Below are 24485 nucleotides of genomic sequence, written 5' to 3'. Positions count from 1 at the left end.
AGACTAAAAAATAAGGTAAAAGTTTTAATAGTGTACCTTGCTACCACTCACTCATTTTAGTAAAGTATATAGTCCAATCATTCCACTTAAAGAAATATCAACTTTAGTAGAATGAACGAGCAATGACTCAAACTATGTGAACTTTCTGAAAGAGCTTGCCACTATGACTATTTAATAAAGGCATTGTGCCAAATATGGTGTAAATAGTATAGTAACCAATGCTCTAGAGATTTGTGAACAGTCTTGGTGAATGTACCTGAGTTGTGCTTAAATGTATTTAAAACACATTTTAGAAGTTAGATGCTGTAGGGAGTAATGTCCCTGTGAAAAGAGAAAAGGGGTTGAGTTAGAACCTGATTGTATTTGCTCGCTGCTAATTCTAACCTCAGTATAATCATAGGGAAGCACCTGGAAGGTCAGGCAGGTTGAAGAAAAGTAGGTAGCAGTTCTGTGATGCTGACTTTGTAGGTGGGTAATATTTAAATTGTCTTCAAGCCAAGGCTAGAAATCATAAAGAAAAAGAACAGAAAAATAAGGAAAGCACAGAGTAATCAGAAAAAGGGTGCGGTGGGAGGAGAAAAAGGGACAACCCATGTCATAAAGAGAATTAGCAGAGTGAGAAAGTGGCCCACCCAGGAAGCTGAGAAGACAAAGAAAGCCAAATGCAGCCAGTTAGAAGGCCCACAAGGATGCACAGCGTGGCTCCACGGGAGTTTAAGAGAGGCATAAATTCTCATGAATGTTGTTAATCTAGATGAGGTTTTACAATTTGCATGGTCGTGCTTTCAGTGTTTCACTTTTTTAAAAAGTTAGGGGGAAAAAACACAATGGTTTTAGCTTTCAAAATGAAAACCTAGTCCTAATTAACATTTGGAGTTTGATTTTCAGAGATTCCAGCTGGAGGATCTAAAGTAGAGCCCTGAACCCAATGGGACTCTGGACAAGCCGAAAGACATGCCCGGATTTTCAGCTTGGTGCAGAGATTGCACAAAACTGGCAGCGAAATTCACAAACAAATCTCGAGGGGATTGGAATTTGGCAGTCAGTGAGCCTGGAAGACAGCTCCAACTTAAACTAATTTTCCATTTTTCTCTGGATTTCTAACACGGCTAACACATATTTAGATTTAGATTTAGATTTGTAAGAACCTACACTACCCCTACCAGAAGTAGAGTAGCTGTTCCCGTTATTGGCATCTGGGATGTTATTATTCCTACTGTAATTAGCATTTTTATGGCCCTTTTTCACCCATAGATCCTAAAGAACTTGGCAAGAATGTAAAAGAAAAGTAAGCCCATATGATCTGTCCTCTGAGAATCAGCAGGGAAGGAATGGTTATTATATCTGATCTGTAAACAGCTAAAATATGGCAAAGAGAAGTTTAATTGCTGGCTATTATTTAAATGACAAAATATAAATAGAAAGGGAACAAGAAGTTAAACCACTTCACAATTACACAGCGCACAAGTGATAAAGTTGGAATAGAACATTTGGTTTTCCGAATACAGATATCATAAAAAGGATTCATTTTTCTCTTTTTTGCTAAGGAACTTACAAAGACATACTCAGGTGAGAGGTTTTTTTTTTTTTTTTTTTTTTTTTTTTTTGTGAAGAGCCAGTCGCAATCCCACCCAGTCACATTTTGAAGTTCAAGCCTTGGGCTTTAAAAGTAATCTGTGACTATCTGGGAATGGAAGGGTTTCTCAAGCATAATTGTAGAGATAAATCTTAAGGGTAGAAATAAGAAAAGACTAGAGAAAAGAATGGCTGGACAGGTTTCACTATGAAGCTGAGGGGAGAGAAAGGAGAGATCTGGAGTCAGACATGGGATCTTCATATTGATGCATTCTTCAAGTTCCTGACAACTATCACTATAGAGTTAATCATGTCACCTACAAAGGTCATTACAGAGCTTTTTCCTTCCAGCTCTGGAGACCAGGAGGTCTCAAACCCAGGAATGCATTGGAACCACCCTGGAGGACCTACACCACTAGGTGCGACCCTTGTCCCCTGCATCTGGTGCTTCTGACTCAGAAGCCCAGAGTGGGACCTGAGAATCCACATTTCTAACAGGTGGCCAGGTGCTGCTGCTGTGCGGTCAGGGCCCTCCGCTTTCTGGGGGCTTCTGGAATTCTTCAGGTGCTGGTCCAAGTACCACTACTCTCACTTGAGTCTCAGACAGCCCTGGGGGTGAAATACAACACTGTCTGACTCACTTCGGTCTTCAAATATTCACTTGGGAGAAAATGTTCCTTACTGCTTTCCCGGAGGGGGACCAGCCAGTTTAGCTGCCGCAGGGAATGTGGGAATTTTGTACTGGAGTCTCCCAGACGCTCACACATTGCATTTCACCTTTAAGAATAAAAGTCCCTCAAATTTATGATTGTGTTGATTGGTTTTGCCGCCCTGGAGTGGAGCTTCACATGGTCAGATATGAAGAACTATAACACTTTTAGTTAAACACACACGTACACACACGCATGCACACCCTGCTAGCCTGCTCCCTTCCCTGACCTTAGATCATCTCATGCAGATCTGTATACAGTCTGTGCTCCAGAAGAAGGCACGTCCCTCAGAAAAGGACTTTTTGGTCTGGTTCTAGCACCTCTCTCTTGGCGCAAACTCTGGGCAAGAAAAAACAGTACAATAAAAATTTGATTTTTGTGCCATCATTTCCACCTCATGAATTATATACCAGCCTCTGTATGCCACAGACTTACAGCAGTAAACCAAGGCAGTGCCCATGAGTGATCAAGAGGCACAGCTAACAGGGCTACCATCTGGAATATAAATAATAAAAAGGAGGCAGAGACAGGTCCAAGACAACACAGAAGAAAGAATCCAAGGAATGGTGCAACAGATGGAACACATTAGTGATGGGAGCATTGTTGGTATCAACTACTAAAAGTGTAAAAAAATACAACTGCCCACCTACATTTAAGTAAATGCAGCCACTCTTCTGAAGCTAAATTTGTCCCCAACTCCTCCTCACCTGGTTTTTCCACCCCCCGATTCCCTCCTATACAACATTCCTATTAAGGGAGTATTCCTATGGCAAGGATTTGTAAAAATATCTCTACCAGTTGCTTTAAGAAAACACAAATATATTTACATTTAAATCCATGGCATGTTAGATCTACAGGGAAAGAGAATATCAAAACAGTTTCTGTGTTTGAGGCAGAAAATGTTTAACCATGGCAGAGAGAGGACAATACTTATCCCCTTAAAATGCTCCAAAGGCTAATATGCCTTTTAAATACACCTCTTTAAAACTTTGTAGACAGTCTAACATTGCCAGGATATTTCACAGATTTAAATAGTTGATTCATTTTTAAGCCCATTATTTTCTGTTCTGTTCTTAGTAGGGGATGGTGACTGCTAACTCTTCCATAGGTAAAATATTTACAGCATGAAATACTATAATAATCTTCATCCTTCTTTGGCTTAAAAATCACAGATGCTTTTGATTTTTGACCCCAAAGGAATTATCATTAAGCTTTGATATTACTTTTATTAATTTCAACATGTTCTGTATTTTCTAATAGCTACAGAAGCTAGATCTAAAGAGAAAATAGGATCAGACCAGTGTTGAGAAGAATGAAACACAATGAAACACTCAGGTTTTCCGTTGGTCCCATATCCATTCATTACCATGTAGTTTGTTGTTTTAAGAAGAGTCATGCTGCCGTTTACCCATGATGAAATGTAATTAAAAAAATTTTCACTATAATTTTAAAACAATCCACTGTTTTCTGGCTTCTAAAAATTTTATTATTACCACTCTCTGCCAGATATTTCTACCTCTGTCCTTGACCTTTATGAATTGTATTCAATTTCAGGTGATATCTTCATTTTTTCAAGAACTATTATTAGAAGGTGGATTCTTTTCTCCCAACATGCAAGGTGCTGCTGTGCACCACTATCTATGAGTGTATTAATTGATCCTTGCCCGGGATTTCTCAAGCTGCAGTTGAGGACCATGTGCATTGGAAGCACCCTAACACATATTCTTGGACCTCATACCAGACTTGATATGTGAGAATGGGGAAGAACCTACGAACCTGTATTTTAAAAATAAGAACCCCAAGGATGCCTGGTGGCTCAGCTGGTTTAGCGTTTGACTCTTGATTTCAGCTCAGGTCATGGTCTAGGGGTAGTGAGATCAAGTCCCACATTGGCTCTGTGCTCACTTGGAGTCTGCTTGAGATTCTCTCTCTCCCCCTGTTCATACTCTCTCTCTCTCAAATTAATAAAATCTTTAAAAATAAAAAGAACCCCAGGCACTTCTTAAGCACACTTTTTATAAAAACGATCTGCCAACTCCTTTGCCCCTGTGAAAGGAGTAAAGATTGGGATGTGGCCAGAACCAGTCTTGAGTGTTCTCCTGGATGGACCACCCCGTTTTGCACAATATACAGTAACAATCTACACTGCATGGTCAAACCCCTTAGCTGTCATCTTAAATGGGGGTTCTCTCATTTGGACTAGAATGGCACATCTGCTAAGTTTAAGAAGTGACTTCTCCTTTGTCTCTCTGACCAATCATTCTGTCACAGAACATGGCTATGGCAAGAGAGGGCATGTTCCTTATAAGTACAGGACTCGGACTTAAAGAAAACTGTCCTAGAACTGTTTCTAGTAGAAAAACAAAACTAGTAAGAATGTAGACATTATTGTTCCACCCCATGTGCCTCTAATGTGGTATATACTGCACAGCTTCCCTCTGGTCTTCTGAGGGCTCCTCATTCCTTCAAGAACATCAGAATGGATTAGATAAGGCATGAGAGTCATCCTGAGCAATCCTTTATCAAATCTCCCTCCAGATCGGGCCTGGCCTCTTAACCCCTTGGAGGATACACACAGAAATGTGTATTGCTTCTCACTGTCAGATGAGGATAAATAGTGGTGAGAAACACAACTTTTGTTTTGAAACAGAAGCCACTCAGTATTGCCGATAAATGAAATTCAATTAATGTTTATCACATGCTTAACTAATGTGTAATGAGCATTCATACAAGAGGTGCTTGCATGTTCTTTATCGTGTTCTGACTCTCATTATCTATCCTATCGTAGTCTGAGTTTTCTCTTGCCAGCTAGTACCAGGATGGAAGCTGTAAAACCAAAAGCTGGACTGGTTTTGAACAGATGCCAAGAAAGGACAGTGCCAACAGATTTCCAAAATGCAACTCATCCAGTGACTAAGAAATCAAGGCTAACCAAGAAGGCCACACATCTGAACAGTGGCCCTTTCAGGGAAGGACCCATGGGTATAATGAAGATCACAATCTAATCAAAATCTTAATCTTTTGATTAAGATAAAAAATCTCCAGATATAAGGGAGGTTTGCAGCTATTCCTGAAAAATTAGCCTGACCCACACTTTACTGGAGTGTGACTTCTCCGAAGGCTCCAAACCATATCCCCATGGGTGTGTCCATAGTTTTCTGAAACTGGTTATCTGAACGAACACCAACATGTTTAAAAGATAAATCATATCCACCCAATTAAAAGCTGACCGAACTTAACTTCAGAGAAGTTAACTGACTTGCCCAAGGAATCATGTGATAAAGGTTGGAAGTGGGGTTCAAGCCCGTGGCTATGCCCCAGACAGCTTTTCCTCTGCTTTTCCACATGGCCCTCACTGTATCTGTTGCTAGACCTTCTGATTCTGTGCATGACGGAGTTTTTACTCTTTACTTCTCCTATTCCTTCACTGCATTTATTTCCACTGTACTGCTTCTCAGAAGACTGACCCAATCTTTTTTCAATTTAAGACTCTCAAAGTTTTACCTTCAATTCTCTGTCCCTGCCTTTAGGGGAATAGAAACAGGTGTCACTGAAGAATTAGGCTATGTTTTTCAGAGGGATACAGAAACAAATGAAATACACATCTGACACTTGGAAGCTTGCAGCCTGTTGGAAGGACAGTAGGTGAGGTGATAGGTATTTGTATGGGTATGTATACGAATTTATAGGAGAAATGGCAGCTAATCCCCATAGAAACTTACTTGAAATTCCCACAAAATCTTAAAAGGTTTTCTAGGTTTTACTGGAAACCGGAAGAACATCAATTAACCATGGCTACCTATACTATAAGCACTCATGAAGATATAAACTGGGTGTAAGTTGACTATTTTTTGATTATTAATATATATATATAACTGTTTCAGTAAGGCCCTATCCCCACATGGTGAACAAGTGAGGAGTCAGCATTTGATCCTAATTATTCTAACATCATTCTGCCTCTGTCCTCCTTCACAGCTCCCACTTTTGAAAAAGGAAGGGCACAACTCTACACAGAACAGCAAAGGGGAGAAGAGAGAATTTCAGAAACTATAATCCAAAACGGATGTTGCTGAGAAGGACACAATAAACTTGAAGAAATATATGTTCACAGAAAAAGTAGAGCCAAACCCTAGGTCAATGGGCACTCCATTTTAATCATCCGGCGGGAAGGAAATTAATCTTTTCTATCCGAAAGGAGGCCATAAGTGTGGTCTTTATTCCCAGCTGCATTCCCCGGAGAACAAGGTGTTCTTTTTTTTTTTTTTAATTTTTATTTATTTATGATAGTCACACAGAGAGAGAGAGAGGCAGAGACACAGGCAGAGGGAGAAGCAGGCTCCATGCACCGGGAGCCCGACGTGGGATTCGATCCCGGGTCTCCAGGATCGCGCCCTGGGCCAAAGGCAGGCGCTAAACTGCTGCGCCACCCAGGGATCCCCAAGGTGTTCTTAATTTAGGTGAAAACTAGGGCTGTGGACTTTGGCAGAATTAATAAATATGACTTAATGAAAAGAGAAGGAAAGGAGAAAAGGAAGGCACAGAGGGAAAAAAGCCAGAGAGCGTAACACATGTGATCTGACAATATCATGGTGTTCATAGATGGAGTGAACACTCACTTCAATTATCGCCCCACAAAACAAAGACGCTCCCTTGCCTCTCTTTCTCTTGCCATGCTGGGAAAAGAGTATACTTTATTGGGCAAGCATTTGGCAGAATAGGTGTTTGTCCTCTGCATTGTTATCCTAGACTAATTGTATACTCGTCTATAATTTTAATGAGCACAGGTCTGGGAGTAGGAAGTATAATTAGGAAACCAATGCAGCAGTCCAGGTGGGAAGTGTTGAGGCCTCAGGAAGGGACTTGAGAGTAGGAATGGGGAGAGCTACTCATGTAATGGTCTGGTGTCTGACTGGCCTCATGACTGACTGGACATGGCAGCTGTGTCCAAGAGATCTGTGAATTATGGATCTCAGGGGACTTCCATGGGAATGGCCTGTTTCACCTTTCTTCTCTTGTTCTCTTCCTTTTCCAATCCTTAGAGTTTGCACCTGCTCACCTTGACACTATAACAGCAGCTCTGCCTCCTGCCTTCTGCTTTCCTCACTCAGCATTTACAAAGTGGCTATGGTACACCATGAACACCACTACTTTATTCCCGTCAACTATGGGCCAGACGTGGCATGGTGCTTAAACACGTCTTGTACATTATCATATTTAATCCTTGATACACTCCTTAAAATAGCTGTGTTGTCCCCACTTCCCAGTACAGATTAAGATACTAGAAGGTTCACACCAGCAGTTGGACTAGGATTTGAATTTACATCTGCAGGACTCTAAAACCTTTCCACCAACCAAGCTATCATTCCCTGCCCATCTGCAACTTACAAAAGAAGTAGAGAATATGAGGAGGGTCAGGTCAAGAAAAACATGAGTGTCAGTTTAAGTTTTGAGAAACAACTAGAAAGATAGAATTTAATGTATGAACAAGTTTGGATTGCAGATATGTGGCATGCATATATTCTTGCAAACGATGGGAACATAGCTGAAGATGAGAAGATGGCATTATCTACACAAGATGCTGTAGAGAAAACCTTAGAGCTGTCTCTTAAAGAATGCAAGAGGCAGAGAATGATGGAGAATTGAAGGTGAAAGCTCTGTGGCAAAGGGGGTATGACACAAAGGAGTGAAAGTGACAGGAAGCGGGACATGGATGGAGGATAGTGAGGTGATGGATTCACTGTCTTGAGCTCACTGAGAGACATGAAGAATGAGGTACTTCACTTTTACAAGGCTGGATGTCTCACGGGGACATCTTAGAGTTATATTCAGTACTGGAAAGCAAAAAAAGAAAACTCCTTTTAGATACTGGGGAACAAATGTCTAAGTTGAGCTCAGATTTCTGTGCAGCACTTTTAAAACTTCCTCTCATCCATGGAGCCCTCTTTGGTTTATCTTGCCTCTAGGTCTGTTTTTCCTCCTTATGCCTTTGACGCTCTTCAGTTGCCCCTAATATATTTAGCCGACTTTTTCCAGTAAAGAATTAGGTGTCTGCCAAGTAGCCAGTTCCAGCCTCTCTTTCCTTTCTTTCTCAGGCTCACCCCTCTCAGCATTTCTTACTACTTATGTCTTCAGAGTTGCTTCTCCCTCCCCTCCCCTGTCTGATTCCTTTCCTTTCTGGTGGGTATGGCTGCTCCTTTTTCCTTGCTTCTTGCTTCCACCCCTTACATGTTCTGTTGTTGTTGTTGTGATTGTTGTTTACCTCCTCCTAGCCTCTGCTGAGAGATCAGAAGCAACATCCTGGCCTTTCAAACCTTGTCCTCCCCAGAGTCTCAGGAAATACTGCAGAATAATTGGAATGGAACTAATATTGGCTAGAATTACTCCTGGGCAAAGAAAGCTTCAAGTTGGGGTTCCACATGGTGGGAACCTTCTTGTCTGCTCCCAGGGTGGCCAGAGCAGTGACTCTCAAATTTCAAATTTCAGTGGTCTTCAGAAACACCTGAAGGCCTTGTTAAAAACACAGATTGCTGGGCCTTGCACCTAGAGTCTCTGATTTAATAGGTCTAGGATGGGGCCTGAGAATGTGTATTTCTAACAAGTTCCCAGGAGATGCCTATTGTGCTGGTCCAGGGGCCACACTTTTGGGAACCACTGGAGTGGGAGTACCAACAGCCATCAGGTGGTCCAGGCTCAGCTGTGCATGGCAGCAGTTGGGCAGGGGAGTCAGAGGAGGCAGTGGAGCTTTGTTCCTTATCACATCAACAAACCTAGGAAGCTCTGGTTAAGGGATCCAGAGGATGTGCTGGGGGTGCGCTGAGGAGGGGAGGACACGTGGTGAAAGCTCTGTGTTGTAAACTTCTGGGAAACACGGAAGCCAGCTCCAAGCCCTGTCACCCAACCCTCCCTCTTACCATCACGCATAGAAGCAGCAGAAGGGAACTCTCAGGATCCCTTTGATCCATTCCCAGTTCTGAGTCTTCTGTCTGTTTATCTCCCTCCTTCCCTGGCCTCCTCTTCCCTCTTTTTACCCCCTGCCCAGTGGATGAGTCACTGCCCCTCCTCCCCACCCCGCTGCCATCTGTTTTTCTAATGATGGCAGAAGATGAGCTGTTTTGTTGGCCCACGCTGTAACAAAGCATACTCCATGCTAGCATTTTTCCTGATGGACTCTCGGAACGCTATTTTATTGGTGTCATTTCCCACACCCAGTTTTCTCTTTGTCTCAAACCCCACCCTTTCCCCCTCTTTGGCCTCATGTAGATCCCAGTTTCCCAGAATCAGATAAAGAGAAACAGGGATACAGAAGAACTGAGGGACTGACAGGCATGTGCGTTGGGTGTGTGTTGGGGGGAGGGTGTTGGAAATCAGTGGCAGAGCAACAACTCTCACTAGCACACAAGGAACAGCCAGAATTACCCAAGTGTCACTGCTAAGTGGCTTAATGACTTGCAGCAAGAGATTTGGATGGCAAAACCTATTGTGACTGAGTGGCTATCCCCAGGGTGAGAGGGCTTAAATTGTGTGCGTGCATGCATGTATGTGCGGGGGCGAGGGGGAGTGTGAGACGCGTCCCCTTCCTCCATGGCAGGATTCCTGGGTCACTCTCCCTCAGTAAACCTCTGCCTCATTCTTGACTATTCTTCACAGTAACTCCTGTTAATCTAGCTAAGGAATTCACAGCGTGCTAAATCCCCTAGGAGAAGGGAATCCCCTGTGTGAAGAAGTACATAAGATTCCCTGAGGAAGTCAAGGTCTGGTTTGAGTTCATCAACAGTGGATTATAGGTCTATTTCAGAGGTTGAAAACATCGATGTCTGCATGACCTAGGCATTTGATATCAATGAGGGATGCTCATTAGGGTAAGAAGCCACAGGGAGAGGAGAGCATCTTGTTGACCCAGAGAGCAGCTGCCCTTCTGGGCTTGTAGCTGTTACTCAGATCCAGCTCATTGTTGCCATGGTTGCCAGATAGTCTTGTTTTTCAAGAGGCAAATCTGCACAAAGTGTTTTATATTGATTTTTATTTGGAGTTATGGGTGTACATGTGCATGTAATGTTATATGTACATAGACGAATTTTATGTGAAAGCCCAATTTTTAAATATTGGCAACCAAACCAAAATTGTTTTCAGACACAGTGCTGGCCAAATAGGCCTGTCTGTAGGCCATTGGTCCACAAAGCCCCGATCTAACTAAGCTCATGTCCAGTGACAAAAATCCCAAAACCATAAAAAATTCTGATTTGCTTTTAACTTATTTTTTATTAGCTCATTTAAAATGAGACCCTGGAGATTTTGCTAAAAAAAAAGAAGGAAGGGGAGGGGGGTGGAGGAGAAGAAAAGAAAAAGAAATCCTAGTATCTGTAATCTGGGGATTGGAAAACTAAATTTAAGAGATTAAACAAAGGGCATAGGGGCAAGATCTTGAGTTAGGAAGACTCAAGTCCCTGTGAGTTAAGCAGACCAGAGTACTCTGGTCTGGTCTGGGGAGGGGAGGCAGCTTACCTCACACGACTGAATGCAGTGGACCAGGAAAGGGTCTGGGTGCCATTGACGTCGCCCAGTGCACACGATGCTCTGAAGGGGAAGATGAAACAACAGAAAACAAAGAGCCCTGGTCAGTAAGAGAAGGGGCAAATCCTGAGCTCATCCTACCAGCCCAACCCCACTGCCTGAGGAGTGAGACCCTGGCTGTGCCCCATAAAGAGGGCCAAGGCCCGCTGGTCTTTCCTGAAGAACTGTTAATCCTGCCAGCTGGCATCAAAGTGGAACTCTCATGCTCTTCATCCTCCTCTGCCCTCCTCAAGGTATCTAAATTTCCACAGGGGTGTAGGTGTAATTTTGGAAACTGTCCTCAATGTTGTAATGAGTTAATTTGGTTCTAGGCATAATATTGTTTCCATTTGTTTTGAAATTTTCAATAACATTACAAAAAGTTGTAAGTCATCCAGGTTGACCAGGAAGCACTGTGGATTTTTAAGGAGTAAGAAATATAGCTTCACAAGAAGAAAAAAATGGATCTCAAGAATCCTAGATGATAAGATGTGAGTGCTAAGCAAGGACTGGAGGATAATTGCATAATCTGTATCTCTTGTTAGTATATTTATCCCTTTCTCCTGAGAAATAAAAGGTCTATGCATTGGTCAAATAAGGTTAACATGACACCAATGGGGCTCAAAATGGTACCTGCATCAAGCTGGTGAGAGCCAAAACATGCTCATATTAAATATGGTGATGGTCTCTGTCCCAACAGCCATTTCAGATGTGCATTTAAACAGTCATCAGGTGCCTGGGTGGCTCAGTCAGTTAAGGGTTTTGCCTTCAGTTCAGGTCATGATCCTGGAGTCCTGGATGAGTCCCTCATAGGGCTCCCTGCTCAGCAGGGAGTCTACTATCCCTCCCCCCTACTCATGCTCTTTCTTTCTCAAGTAAATAAAATCTTAAAAAAAAAATAGTCATCTACTCTTTGTTGAACAATAATTACAACCCATTTTCACTGAGCTTTTTCCTTTTAATTTTTGTATTTTAAAATTTCAAAAGTTATACTTCAGGAAAAGAGAGTCCCATAGGAAGCTTCATAGAGAAAAGGAGATTCCCTCCGTAGCCTGTTATCAACCCAGCCATTTGTAGACGTTCACTGTCACATTTTAATTCAGTGTGAGAGGAATACAGTGCAATCAGAAGAAAAATAATACATTATGAGATAAGAGCTTTACACAAGATAGCACTTCCATTAATTGGAAATTATACATTCTAGAATGTTAAGACTGCGCAGTCATCAGACTGGATATATTTGCATATATTAATATGTAGGTGTGTGGATATATACATATATTTGCATATATTAATAGCCATCTAATAGATATTTGCATATATTAATATGTCGGTATATGGATATATACCTCATAGGTAGTTATTAGAATGGGAATCTGCAAGATTTTCCTGAAGTTGTAATAGTATAAACTAAAACTCCTCTTTCACAGCTTCCCTAAAGGGAATATAATACCATATATCCTAACAAATTCTGATATTCAAAATTCCACATTGTAATAACATAGCAAGTGACTTGCTTTTAAGTTTTCATTGCACTGGAAAAAAAAAAAAAGATTGTCAAATCTTTTTAGGATTATACAAATTTCTAAGATAAACACAATAGGGGTGTTCAGCATAAGGAAAAACTGAGGTATTCCACACTAACAGCCATTGAAGCAGACTATTTGCATATAAACAATGGCTCTGCTACCTAGAAAGATTTTTGTTTTAAAACCAGTATCTGGGATCCTTGGGTGGCTCAGCGGTTTAGTGCCTGCCTTTGGCCTGGGGCATGGTCCTGGGGTCCTGGAATCCAGTCCCATGTCGGGCTCCCTGCATGGAGCCTGCTCCTTCCTCTGCCTGTGTCTCTGCCTCTCTGTGTGTCTCTCATGAATAAATAAAATCTATAAATAAATAAATAAATAAATAAATAAATAAATAAATAAAACCAGTATCACTGGGACTCTACTTAGCTAGCGTTGTTCTCATTGCTCTCACTTCTATTATTTAAAATATCAACGTTTTAGGCTTCCTTGCTGTCACCAGATAATGGTACTAGCATAAAACAGGAAGCTGTACCCTTGAGATGTAAATACATAGCAATCTTATTCCTTCTTACAGCACCACCTTCCCTAAGGATCCTCACCCCCCATCCTTGTCCGTCAGACTTTCAAATGTGTACAGGCTTCACTCACTGTGAGCCAGATTCCCCAGTCAGCAAGAGGGATCTGAAGATCCACAAATCTAGCTGCTGCCCTCAAAGAGGTCACAGTCTGGGGGGGAAGGGATTTGGAAGAATGTCAATTCTTCCGCATAAGGAGACACTTAGCCTTGGCATCCTCACATGATGTCCATGACCAGAACGGTCCAGAACATTCTGAACTGTCCCAGCTTCTTTTATGCTCTCTAAATCTTGTACCTCATTCACCTCTTTTATAAATGCAGGAGCGTGGGTTTGTTAATCCATTAGAAATTCTAAGGATATATTGCCAAGAAAAAGAGTCTGTCTTTACTTTTGACTTGGTTTCTTTGCCCTTCTGTCCTGTTATCTCCAACTGATGTTTTCCATCTTTGTCTTTTATATAACTTATTACCCTGTAATATAGATTCACAAACTATAAAAGGTATAAAGGGTGCACAATTTCCCTCCTACTCTTGACCCCCAACCACCCAAGTTCCTCAATTTAATTTTCTGTATTTTGTATCATTGCAGAGATATTCTATGCATATGCATACATCTACGTACGAAATTATTTCATCACACAAGACACCAAAATTTTACTTTGTACTTTGTTCTGTTGTTTGTTTGTCTTTATTTCACTTCACAGTGTTTCTTGTGGTCCTGTTCATTTTATGGTATCTGGAATGTTGTATTCTATTGATTGCATAGTATCTCATTGTGTGTATGAATGAACCCTCATTTACTTAATCAGACCCATACTAATGGATATTTAGGTTACAGTCTTTTGCTCTAATAAACAATGCTATGTATAAATCATTTCACACATATGCAGCTATATCTGTAGAATACATTCATGATAGTAGAATTGAGAATACTCATCTCAATGGTTCTTTAATGTTCTGTAATTCAGACATGATTGAATTCAAACTGGCATCCTTCCTTAATCTCTATAAAATTGCAACAGCTTCTGGCACCTGGGTCATTTGCCTTCCTAGACTGTGAAATCCTTGAGAATAGGGACTGTCTCCCACTCATATCTTATCTCAGTGACTTAGAGACGATGTTTTATAAGCATTTGTCAAACACTAAGTATGATGTTGGAGTTCCAGGATTCTCCACCATCTCCTGGCCTGTGAATGTCATTCACCCCATAAGAAAAGATACGTGTATGTCATTAATTGAACTACTACTTATTGGTCAAAACTGGAGGAGAATTTCAAATGTACTTCAGGACACATTTGTGGTGGTGAGGTTAAAGAGGGGAGTGAAACAGGAAGAAAAGCAATGAGAAGGGCTAGCTACTGGTGAGAAGAGTTTAAATTAATTCAACAGGGAGGCCATTAGACTGAGGTAAATCTGATCCATGGTAGCCTAGGGAAGCAACCCAACATCTAAGCCTGTAAATGGTTCAAGGTTATGAAACTGAAAACTATGGACAATCAATCACAAAGAATCAAGCAGGCTTTATGCTAGAGCTAGTCAATAATGTCCTTATTTTCTTTCCATTTTTTTTCCTCTACTAGAGTCCCTCCTGACCTCCTCTTGGTGGAGCACTCCTAACCACTTCTGGTTTGATGCTGCCTGCCTCAAATAGATTTTTGCTCAAATACACTCTTAAAAGTTTTAATCTGCCTCAATTTATCTTGTAAGAATTCACTATAATTTTCTTATTTTCTGGAATATTTTTTGACAAATTATGATAGTATATATATTACATTTGAAAAGTTATAGGAAATCATTGAAAGAACAACCTTATATCCTCTGCCCAGCTTTATCAAATCTTAACAATTTGATGTATCTGCTTCCAGAATTTAAGTCACTAGAGATTCCATTAATGTCCCCTATATGTACCCCTCCCACTACTCTCTTCTTCCTTCCTCCCTATTGGTAACAACTATTCTGAATTTTTAAATTATTATTTCTATACATTTTTATATGATTACAGCTATTGCTATTATACTATTAGCAAGCCACTTCTCAGGTGAATTGATTGTGAATAAAGATTTGTTTTTGAACTTTCCAAAAGGAAAACATTCATGAGAAAACCAGTTTAAAGATTTCATTTTGATTGGGTCATTTAAAATTTTTTTAAATGTAAAAGGGAAGAAAGGAAGAACAAAGGGAAGGTGGAAGGGGGAGAGGGATTGGGAGAGAGAGGCAAAAGGGAGGGAGGCGATGAAGGGAAGGTCACAAGGCAATTGAAGGCTATTGCTTGGTTGAATGTCTCACTAAAGGTCACAAGACTGATGGTTAGCCAACATTAAGGTCTAACACAGAATTGCTCAATTGTTTTTTTAATCAGGAATAGTTACTTGACAGAATGGGCTGCTAATCACAACAGATCACAAAGTTCTGCTGTTGCCTGGTTTGTGACAATTCCCTTATTACTACATATGTATGCAACCCTAAGTAAAATACAGCATTGTTTTTGCATATTTATTTGGACAGTAGCACAGGACCCTATAGTTTGCTCTTCAGTTCTTCTTCCCCCATCCTCCAAGACTATCTTGGACTTGATGCCTTGAGATTTATTCAAACCAAAAGCAGACTTCCATACTTAAAACTGATTAAAAAGAAGGTTTTTTCATGACTCATGTCTGAAGGATTTGTTCTCCCACTGATGTGTATGTGGCAAGTGTCATTGGAGCTGTTACGCAACTGTGCCCATCAAGAGGACACTCTGAGGGATGAGGGCTAGGATCAGGAGATGAGAAGACAGATGGAAGGGTGAGACCAGCAAGTCGGACACTATGGCTCCTGGAGGGCACGGTCTTCTTTTTCTCTTCCTGCTTTCTCTCTTCCTCTTAAAACATTTTGTTTTTGTTTAAGGAATTATTAATACTCTGGGGACCAATTTGGGAAAACAAAGTCAGAAATTACAAGATTTGTTTTGACTGAGCAATTCTGGTGAAGAGCTGGGGAGCTGAGGGAGGGATTCCCTGCAGTGTTGAGAATCTTTACAAATCTTACATGTGTAGCCACAGGAAAATCTCATTAGTTTGGACTTCACTAATTCCTAATTGTGATATACTAAAAAAAGAAAAGAAAAGCATTGTTCGGTCTGTGAAAAATGAAGTTATGAAGCAAACTAACAGAGGAAATGGGATGCTATGATGGATGCTTTTGTACTTCAGAACAGAACACTTTCAAGTATAATTTAGAAAACTCATTTACATGCAAACAATTGCCACATTATGTATGAAAAAAATCATCTCCCCATGAAATCACATTCTTGAAGGACCACTTCTTTCCAACATAAGTCAAAATGTTAATTTTCCTATTTTAAATGGTAAATCTCAAGATATAATAAAAAACCCTTTCAACACAGTGGTTAAGGACAGTCATAAAAATTCAAGCTTGCATGGGCTTTTGGAAAAATCAAAAGGTTTGCCTTGAGAAAGAGCTCTGTGGAGGCAAAAGCCACTCTCTTCTATGGGCTCTGGTTTCACAGGGCAACTCCGTTCTGAGCAGGGGATGAACTGAGCCATATGCTGAGGAGATTTGGGGATGAAAATAAGACATTAACCCTACCCTCAAGAATCTTCCAGTTTAAGGGGTAGAATGACAGAAAAGAAGAAAAAGAAAGAAAAATCAAATATGAGGAAAACCAGGGATGAGAAAAGCACAAAGTGTTCCCAGCAAAAATCTGAGCGGAGCTCCTCCCACAGCCTCAGCTCAGGCTAGCCAGACCATCCGGTGACTAGGCACTGCCAGAGAGGTGTGGGAAGGCTGAGGAGCAAAAGCTATTGTTTCTGGGTGTGAGCAATGGTACTGATGAGCATTTGGCATCTCCTGCATCCCAAACTTCCAGATTCCACTGTTCAGTTCCCTTGACTGGTAGGCCTTTTTTGACTGCCAATAAGCTTTTTTCTGGGGACATCCTCTCTTTCTGCCAGATATTGCCCTGCTGATGTCATCACCAGAGAAAGTTCTAGAGCCCTGTGTATAGTAGGTAAAGGAGGAAGACACCATTACAAAAACAAAAGGCCCAGAAAGTCCATCTGAGCCTTTCAAATCCTTATGTCTTGTTTCCCACAATCAGCATGCCACCGAGCCATTAAAAATAATAATCATTTTCATCCTTATTCTCAGTCTTGCAATCGAAGTTGTCAGAAGTTGCTTCTTTAGTCAGTGTTCAAATAGGAAACACTGAATGGCCATCAATCCTCTTCCCAGCCCCATTTGTAAAAGGGACAGAAAAAAGAAACATATGATCTACATGTTTCTGGCTACACACACACGCGCGCGCACACACACACACGCGTGCACACAAATAAGCAAAGTATAGAACTTAGAGAATGGTACATTCCCTGGTGATATCTGTTCAGAGAGGAAGGAAACTTCCCAAGGTAAGATTTGTACTAAGTGAACTGAAATTTCATTTTTACTCACTTTAGAACTATATGCCAACAACCACGTAAGACATTTCAAAAGTGTTATTTTTGATTTTTACAATAGTTCTGCGAGATAGATAATATCATCCTCCCCCTTGATTATGAATAGACAGAGGTTACCGAGGGGCAAGTATGTGAACCAAGAGGGACCTTATTCTTCTTTATGCCAGCTGCTATTAAGAGATGTTTTTCATTAAAACCCCAGGTTACCTAAGTCCTCAGAAATTCTTCCTTTAATGGAAAGTATATTATTCTAGAAGTCAGGTGTTATTTGCAGGATACAAACCAGTAGAGTCCCCAGAGGAAGGCAAATAAACTTTGTGGGCATCTCAAAAGTATAGCTGATTGTTCTTTAAAAATAATCTCTTTCAAGAAAATTAAAAATAAAATAAAAATAATCTCTTTAAGGACAAGTAGTATCACAGGGAAATCTCTAAATTATTTTTGTTAGGGAAAGAAAGAAGGAATAAAGAAGAGAAGTGTAGAAAAGAGGGGGTTCTCATGGTTGAGAGTAGTGACTTCTTTTCTATTTGATGAGCAAGATAATCCAAACACACACTTGGGAGGAAGAAATGACTATAGCAAACAGGGTAATTCAGGAGGGATCACATTGGACTTGGAATCAGACAAGTTGATTGCACTTCTTTCTCTACTTCCTGTTAGCTGTGCAAGCTTGGACAGATCATCCAAAATCAACTTTATTGGTAAAAAGAAGGATAATAAAATCCTGCTTTCCTAGTTTATTGGTTTGTGGTAAGATTAAAATGAAATTATAAATATATAAAAATATATATTTTATATATACAACTTTGAAAACAATGAAGTGTTATCCAACTGTAGGATATCATTTTTATTACAAAGAATGAAGTCATTGGAAGCAGACTAGAGGAAATGATGCAACCTAATCCATTTGCTCTGTAGTCATGCCAGATATGAAGGTATTTGAAGTATGGGAGATAGGGATTTGCACGAAAAAAAGGAGATCACCATTTACTAAACAAATGAGCCAGACTTCAAATAGGCGTGCTTGTACATAAAATACTTATGTTGCCAGTATTTTATTTTGTAATAACAGTGTCTCTCAAAGCATTACAGTGGAATTACCTGGTGTGCTTCATGGCACTGCCAGACTAACTGAAGGGTAGAACCCAGGTCTGCCCATCCCTCCTACAAATTGTCCAAGTGATTCTTAAGGACACCAAAATTTAAGATTGAGTACAATATGGAAAGACCCCCCCCCCCCAAGATAAATCAATGTAAGTTATAAGGATTTGACTCGATGAGGAGTTTTATTTAACACAACTGCTTTGGTTTATAAAGCATTTCCTCTTATTTATGAGGACAAGGTTATATTTCCCACTGCTCAGGAGCTGCTGGGTACAAAATAGCAGGCATCATGAAATCATCTATGGCTAGTGTATAATCTTATCTCTGAGGACTTGGGAACATAAGAACAACCTCATCACTGTTCCCACTGCATCCACTGACTTCTTCCTTTTGTTTTCTGTTATAATAAAGTTTTGATTTCCTAAAAGCAAAGCATCCCATGTAAGCTTTTTTGGTAAGCGATACACCTTTATTTCATTATATCTATGAAATTGTTGAGAGACGCACAGAAGACAGCTTCTTTGGCCACTCTATGATAATTCATGTTAACTACTGGATTAACACTGAGTTTTCTTCTGGTAAAAAGAATATTGATTTGGGGGTTCAGGAGCAAATGTTATCAATTATGTATTCAACTTTTAAAATTCTGACCTTTGGATGTTTTCTCAGGAACAAATTAGTCTTACAAGGCAAGGATGAGGCTCGTTTTGTGAGTTATCTCAATTCTTCCTCCACATTATGAGAAGAAGCTAATTACCTCACTTTGTTTTCATGCAGAAATAGGACACAAGTCTTAAAAGCTCCACTAAGGTGATAGTGCCTCTAACAATATGCAAATTGTGATCAGTATAGCTGTCCTCCCAGATTACAAAGAAGGGCAGTATGATCACAGATGGGAAGAGCTGGCAGAGATGAGGAAAAGCAACCCGTCTGCAGTAAGAATGACAAATAATGGAGAAAGACTGTTCTTCAAGCACAAAGTTAATTTCTATCCGTGTTTCAAATCTGATGCTCATGTCAACCTTACGAAATAGGTACTGTGTCTATTTTACAGATGAGGAAACGGAGGCACAGAACAGTAAAATTGCTTAAAATTATGCACCTGATGAATTACAGAAATAATGAGTGAAAACTCAGTGTTTTGGTTTTTGACACATTTTTGATTCTAAGGTCTACAACCATTCTGTGATGCTATCATCCTCAAAATCATGCCTGGATAACCTGTTTCAAAACCTGGATTTACTGACTAGACCACTGTCATGACACACGCAAGGGTACAGACCATAACATTTGATGTTTGGCTTAAGGAGAAAAAAGTACTCTGAATTTTCTCTCTGGGATGGGCAACTGAAAATGACAAGGATGTGATTACACACAGTCACACAGAGCTGCCAAAATGATCCAGTTTGATGAAAAAGTAGACATTTACTCCCAAAGTAGAAAATGGTGAGGCATCTGGATGGCTCAGTTAGTTAAGCATCTGCCTTTGGTTCAGGTCATGATCCCAGGGTCCTGGGATCAAGCCCTGTGTCTGGGATCCTTGGTCAGCAGGGAGTCTGCTTCTCCCTCTCTCCCTCTCTGCTCATGCTCTCTCCCTCTCAAATAAATAAATAAAATCTTAAAAAAAAAAAAAAAAGGTAGAAAATGGTGCTGCAATTTTTTGGGTCACTCAACCAATATTTATAAGACACCTGTCCCAGCACTGGAAAAGTCACTAGGTATATAAATGTAAATAAAAAACTATGGAATTAGAGTAAATAAATAATAATGACTTCCCTGGAGGACAGTTAAGAAGAAAGAAGCTTTTGGAAAATAGAGAATATTGTTTTCTAGTTTGGAGACAGTCAAGTCTCTGTAATTGGTACCCCTGCTATCTTCATGGAGACATCCAAACTGCTTTTCTTTGAATGTTCCAGTTGGAAAGCAGAAGTGGGAGACCCCCAATCATTGGAAGGCCTGCACTCTGGCCTATATCCACCGACTGTTCCCACTGGATGGCTTTACGGTGATGTGGGTAGAGAAGCATTCCTTAAGCAATTTATTTCTCAAGAGGAAGAAAGGGTCTGAGACATTCTAAGCCTTTCTCCCTTTAGCTACTAATGGAGAAAGAGAAGTCTTTCCCCAGGGAGAAGTTGAATTCAAGATCTAGACCATCTAGCGCTTCATGAAACAGGAGGCAGGAGCTCTTCCTTCAGGCGCTGTAATTCCAGTTAGACCTTCACAGCAGGCTATGGGGAGTAGAACAGGAAGTCTAGAAGGCCCAGGATGGGAGAACCAGGCTAGGTGTTTCTCTGACTTTTTCCTCCCCACCCCAATCCAGTCTTCACACTGCCCTCAGGCTCCTGGTTTGCTCCACTCTATCCAGTGTTGTCCTTAAGTTCTACATCCTAAAAAGGCATGGCCTGCCCTGAGGGATCTTGCCCATTTGTTTCTCCCCATCTCATTCTTCTAGTACCCATCTTCCCTCTCCCTAGGCACCACACAGACCCTCGTTTCAGCCACAGAGAACTTCTTACCATTCCTATCCTCTAGAATACTGCTCTCGATCATAGTTTATGACCCAGAGGAAAAGCCTTGTGGTCCTTTGATCCTTCTTGAAGCTCCTGAGCAGAATTAGTTGCTTCCTCTTGGGTGTTGCTGCCTCATTTCTACCACGACCAAGCCATTTCCTGTGTTGCATTATTATAAATGTCTGTTTTCCTGGCCAGATTATAAATTTTGTAAATAGAAGGACTATCATTTTTTTCATCTCCATATTCCCAGCAGTTAGACCAGTTCCAGGGCACATAGTAAGTCCAACAAATGTATGTTCAATGAATAACTAACTGACTGAATTAATAGGAGTATGCTACTCCTGTTCCCCTTTCCCGAATCATGCTTAGGGTATTTTTTCCTAATCCTCCTGCTTTGACACAAATTCCTGTGCTGATAATATAGCAAAACTAGCCTGTGAGGGAAAAAAAAGCAATCTGAGGATGGTTTCCAAATTAAATGTGGTACATTTCTAGACTCCATCTCTTGGTGACTCTATGACAAAGGATTTTCTTTGTTAGACAGTCTAATAAAGCAAACAAGCTCCCAGGCTCTTTGTCATCCTCTCCCTCCCCATTCTAAGAAGAAATAACTAACATACCATAAGATCCTCTCCATCCAGATCTTGTATAGCTTTCTCACCCTCTTTTTCATTTATTCACTTCTTAAACATTTATTGAGCACTTTCTACATACTAGGCACTGTTCTAAGATCTGGGGAGATAGTAGTGAATGGAACAGATAATATTCCTTCCTTGAGCTTTTTATTCCAGCAGCAGAAAGGGATACTAAATAAGATAAATAAAATGTATAATATGCCTGGTAATGGTAAGTCCTAAGGAGAAAAAGTTTTAAAAAGGGAAAGGGGGACAAAATTTTAGGGAGTTAAAATTTTAGATAGACAAAGAGGGCACCTGACTTTTGAGTAAAATTCTAAAGAAAGTCAAGGAGCAAGACCTGGGAGAAGAGCATTCTAGGCAGAGGGAACCACAGAGCAAAGGTACTATGGTGGGAGTGTGCCTAGCATGCTCAAGAATCAGTCAACAAGCCACTGTGGGAAGATCAGAATGTGCCAAGAAAGTCATAAAAGGGACGAAGTCAGAAAGGCAAAGACAGGAGGAAAAGAGGTCGTGGAACTGAGAACCCAGGTTTTTGAAGGATCAAGTATGTGATATTGAAATCAATGGTTCTGCAGAAGTAGCAGCTAAGGCAACCATGACCCAGGAGCTAAAGTGTTAAAGACATAAGGGAAGGGGGTCCGAAGATGACAGAAGATGAGGGCATTGAATGGATTGCTCTGTTAGCATTAGATTCAAATGTGGGGGAACTCCAGGGAGGAGAAGGGGAGAATGGTTTGGAAGTGGCACCAAGGAGATAGGAGGGCAGGTGCCCCTCTCCCAGGCCCAGGGGAGAGAGAAAGCAGGGAGGGGAGTCCGCAGGGTTTCAACTGAGAATGCAAACACATGGAGAGCCCAGAGAAGAGGCCGTGGATTTAGTGGGTCCTGCCCACAACGGATTGGATTCCAGAGCACCCAGGGAGAAGATCTCAGGTTTCAGAAAGGATGGGAATGGAGACAGGAAAGGCAGCTCCCTCTCTTACTCCTTTGGGTATCATTTCTCTGCATTCAGTTTCATCTTCCTCTTTTCTAAACCATCTTTCCCTCTCTATCCTTTCAACTTTCTTCATTCTTTTGGCTCCTTCTAAGATTTTTTGTCCTATTTTTAATTAGTGGTAATCTTCTCTTTCCATTCCCTTCCTGAATTACCATTCTTTATATCTCCAAGTCCTCCTTCTAGATTATCTTTTAAACTATCCTCTGGATAGGGGCCATCTTTTTTCTCACGTTTCCTCTTTTCTCTTCCCAATGTTGAATTCTTCTCTTTAGGAAGGATCCATGTGGTTGTTTGCTTTAAGGATGCCCTGAAAGCCTCAGAAATTACTCCAGGGAATATGCTGTCAGTTGAGAATTCTCCAGTGGTCTTACATTCTTGGCACATAAAAATGCCCCTTTCCTCACCTGGACTTTGACAGGTTCCATCCAGTGCTCCAGAGTGTCAGCAGTGATGTTCTCAGGCAGAATTACAGGATCGCTAGGGGGAATTACACACGATGGGGAACACACTGCACCTGAAGGACAGAAATTTACAGTAGAGACTTAAACTTCTTATATCTCTGTCTTTTTCATCCTGGGATCAATAGCTTTGATTTTTTAAGAGCAATTACTTTCTATGTTATGGATCACCACATTTTTGTGGTTATACGCAGGGCTGATACTCATCTACAATGCCCCTATAGGGATATGTCTACACTAATCGCTAAAGAGCCACTGCCCCAAGTTAACTCTCCTTGATGCCATGCCCATCCCTTCTTCTGGTCCAGTACAGCCTCTTCTTTGGAATCTCTGAATCTCTGCATGATCCAGCAATTATAAGCTTAACTCCTGGTCCTGTAGACCTCCAAGGCCCCACTCTAGGACTCTGGCCAGCCAAAGACTAAGCTGATTGGCTGACGCCTTTTAAGTACATTTAGTATCATTCCTGCTTATATGATCTCTGGAAGGCTTATAATTATATCAGTCACTACCTAAGAAATTTGCTAGCTAGAGGAAAAAAAAATGGCCCAGAAAGTATGAAGGCAGATTTATAATGTCTGTTGCTCCATTGAAGATCATTATGCTGGCAGCCAAGAAACCTATGTGATTAAAAGAGGAAGCAACAGGAATTAGAAGCAGAGACTTGGGTCATGTGTTGGCCTCCTGAAGGAAAATCTTGCTCCATTCCCTTGTATGTAGGGCCCAAGTGTCTTCTAAAACTCTATTCAAAGATGGCACACTCCCAGGGTTCTGTTTCCTCATCTATAGATTTGCTCCTCTCCAAGCTTCTTTTTAGCTCTATCTCTATTTCTATGTTTTTTGCAAACTTGTGAAATAACTCAAAATGTTGCATGACTCTTAAGAGCTCTATCTATGTAACTGCATGACATTTTAATGCAGAAATTAGAGATGGGGAGATGAGACTTTGCTCATGAAACACCACTTAAGAGGCCCAGTCTGAGCACCCCACCACACCATGCCTGGTCATGAGATTTCTTGGTGCAAAGAGTAACCTAAATATGGTAGAGAGCCATCTCAGAAACTAGTGAACTTTCTTATTTACTCAAATTATACTCATTAGCATTGCACAATTAGAATGACATAAAATTATCCATGCTTGGGGTGTCTCAGTTAAGTGTCTGACTCTTGGTTTTGGCTCACATCATGATCTTGGGGTCAAGAGATCAAGTCTCCCAGTGGCCTGTGTATTCAGTGTGGAGTCTGCTTGAGATTCTCTGCCTCTCCCTCTTCTCATGTGTTCTCTCTCTCTCTCAAATAAATAAATAAAATCTTAAAAAAATAAATTTACTGGGGATCCCTGGGTGGCTCAGCAGTTCAGCGCCTGCCTTTGGCCCAGGGCAGGA

General features: G+C 40.8%; 1 protein-coding gene across 3 annotated transcripts in view; it reads right to left on the bottom strand.

Moving 5' to 3' along the window:
• PAPPA2 (pappalysin 2) overlaps window positions 1–24485 on the bottom strand; it is a 269963-nt gene that overhangs the window by 27825 nt on the left and 217653 nt on the right. For 2 of the 3 annotated variants that reach the window (XM_077901785.1, XM_077901784.1), the window contains 2 exons: window positions 23047–23156; window positions 10788–10859 (listed from right to left, as the gene is read on the bottom strand). In XM_077901785.1, the coding sequence (XP_077757911.1) occupies window positions 10788–10859; window positions 23047–23156 (182 nt within the window). Of the gene's footprint in view, window positions 1–6704; window positions 8117–10787; window positions 10860–23046; window positions 23157–24485 lie in introns of those variants that run through there. The other variant, XM_077901786.1, reaches the window with a different exon arrangement.

Source organism: Canis aureus, chromosome 6, assembly GCF_053574225.1.
Source record: "Canis aureus isolate CA01 chromosome 6, VMU_Caureus_v.1.0, whole genome shotgun sequence".
Lineage (NCBI taxonomy): Eukaryota > Metazoa > Chordata > Mammalia > Carnivora > Canidae > Canis > Canis aureus.
This window is presented reverse-complemented; position numbering and strand designations above follow the sequence as displayed.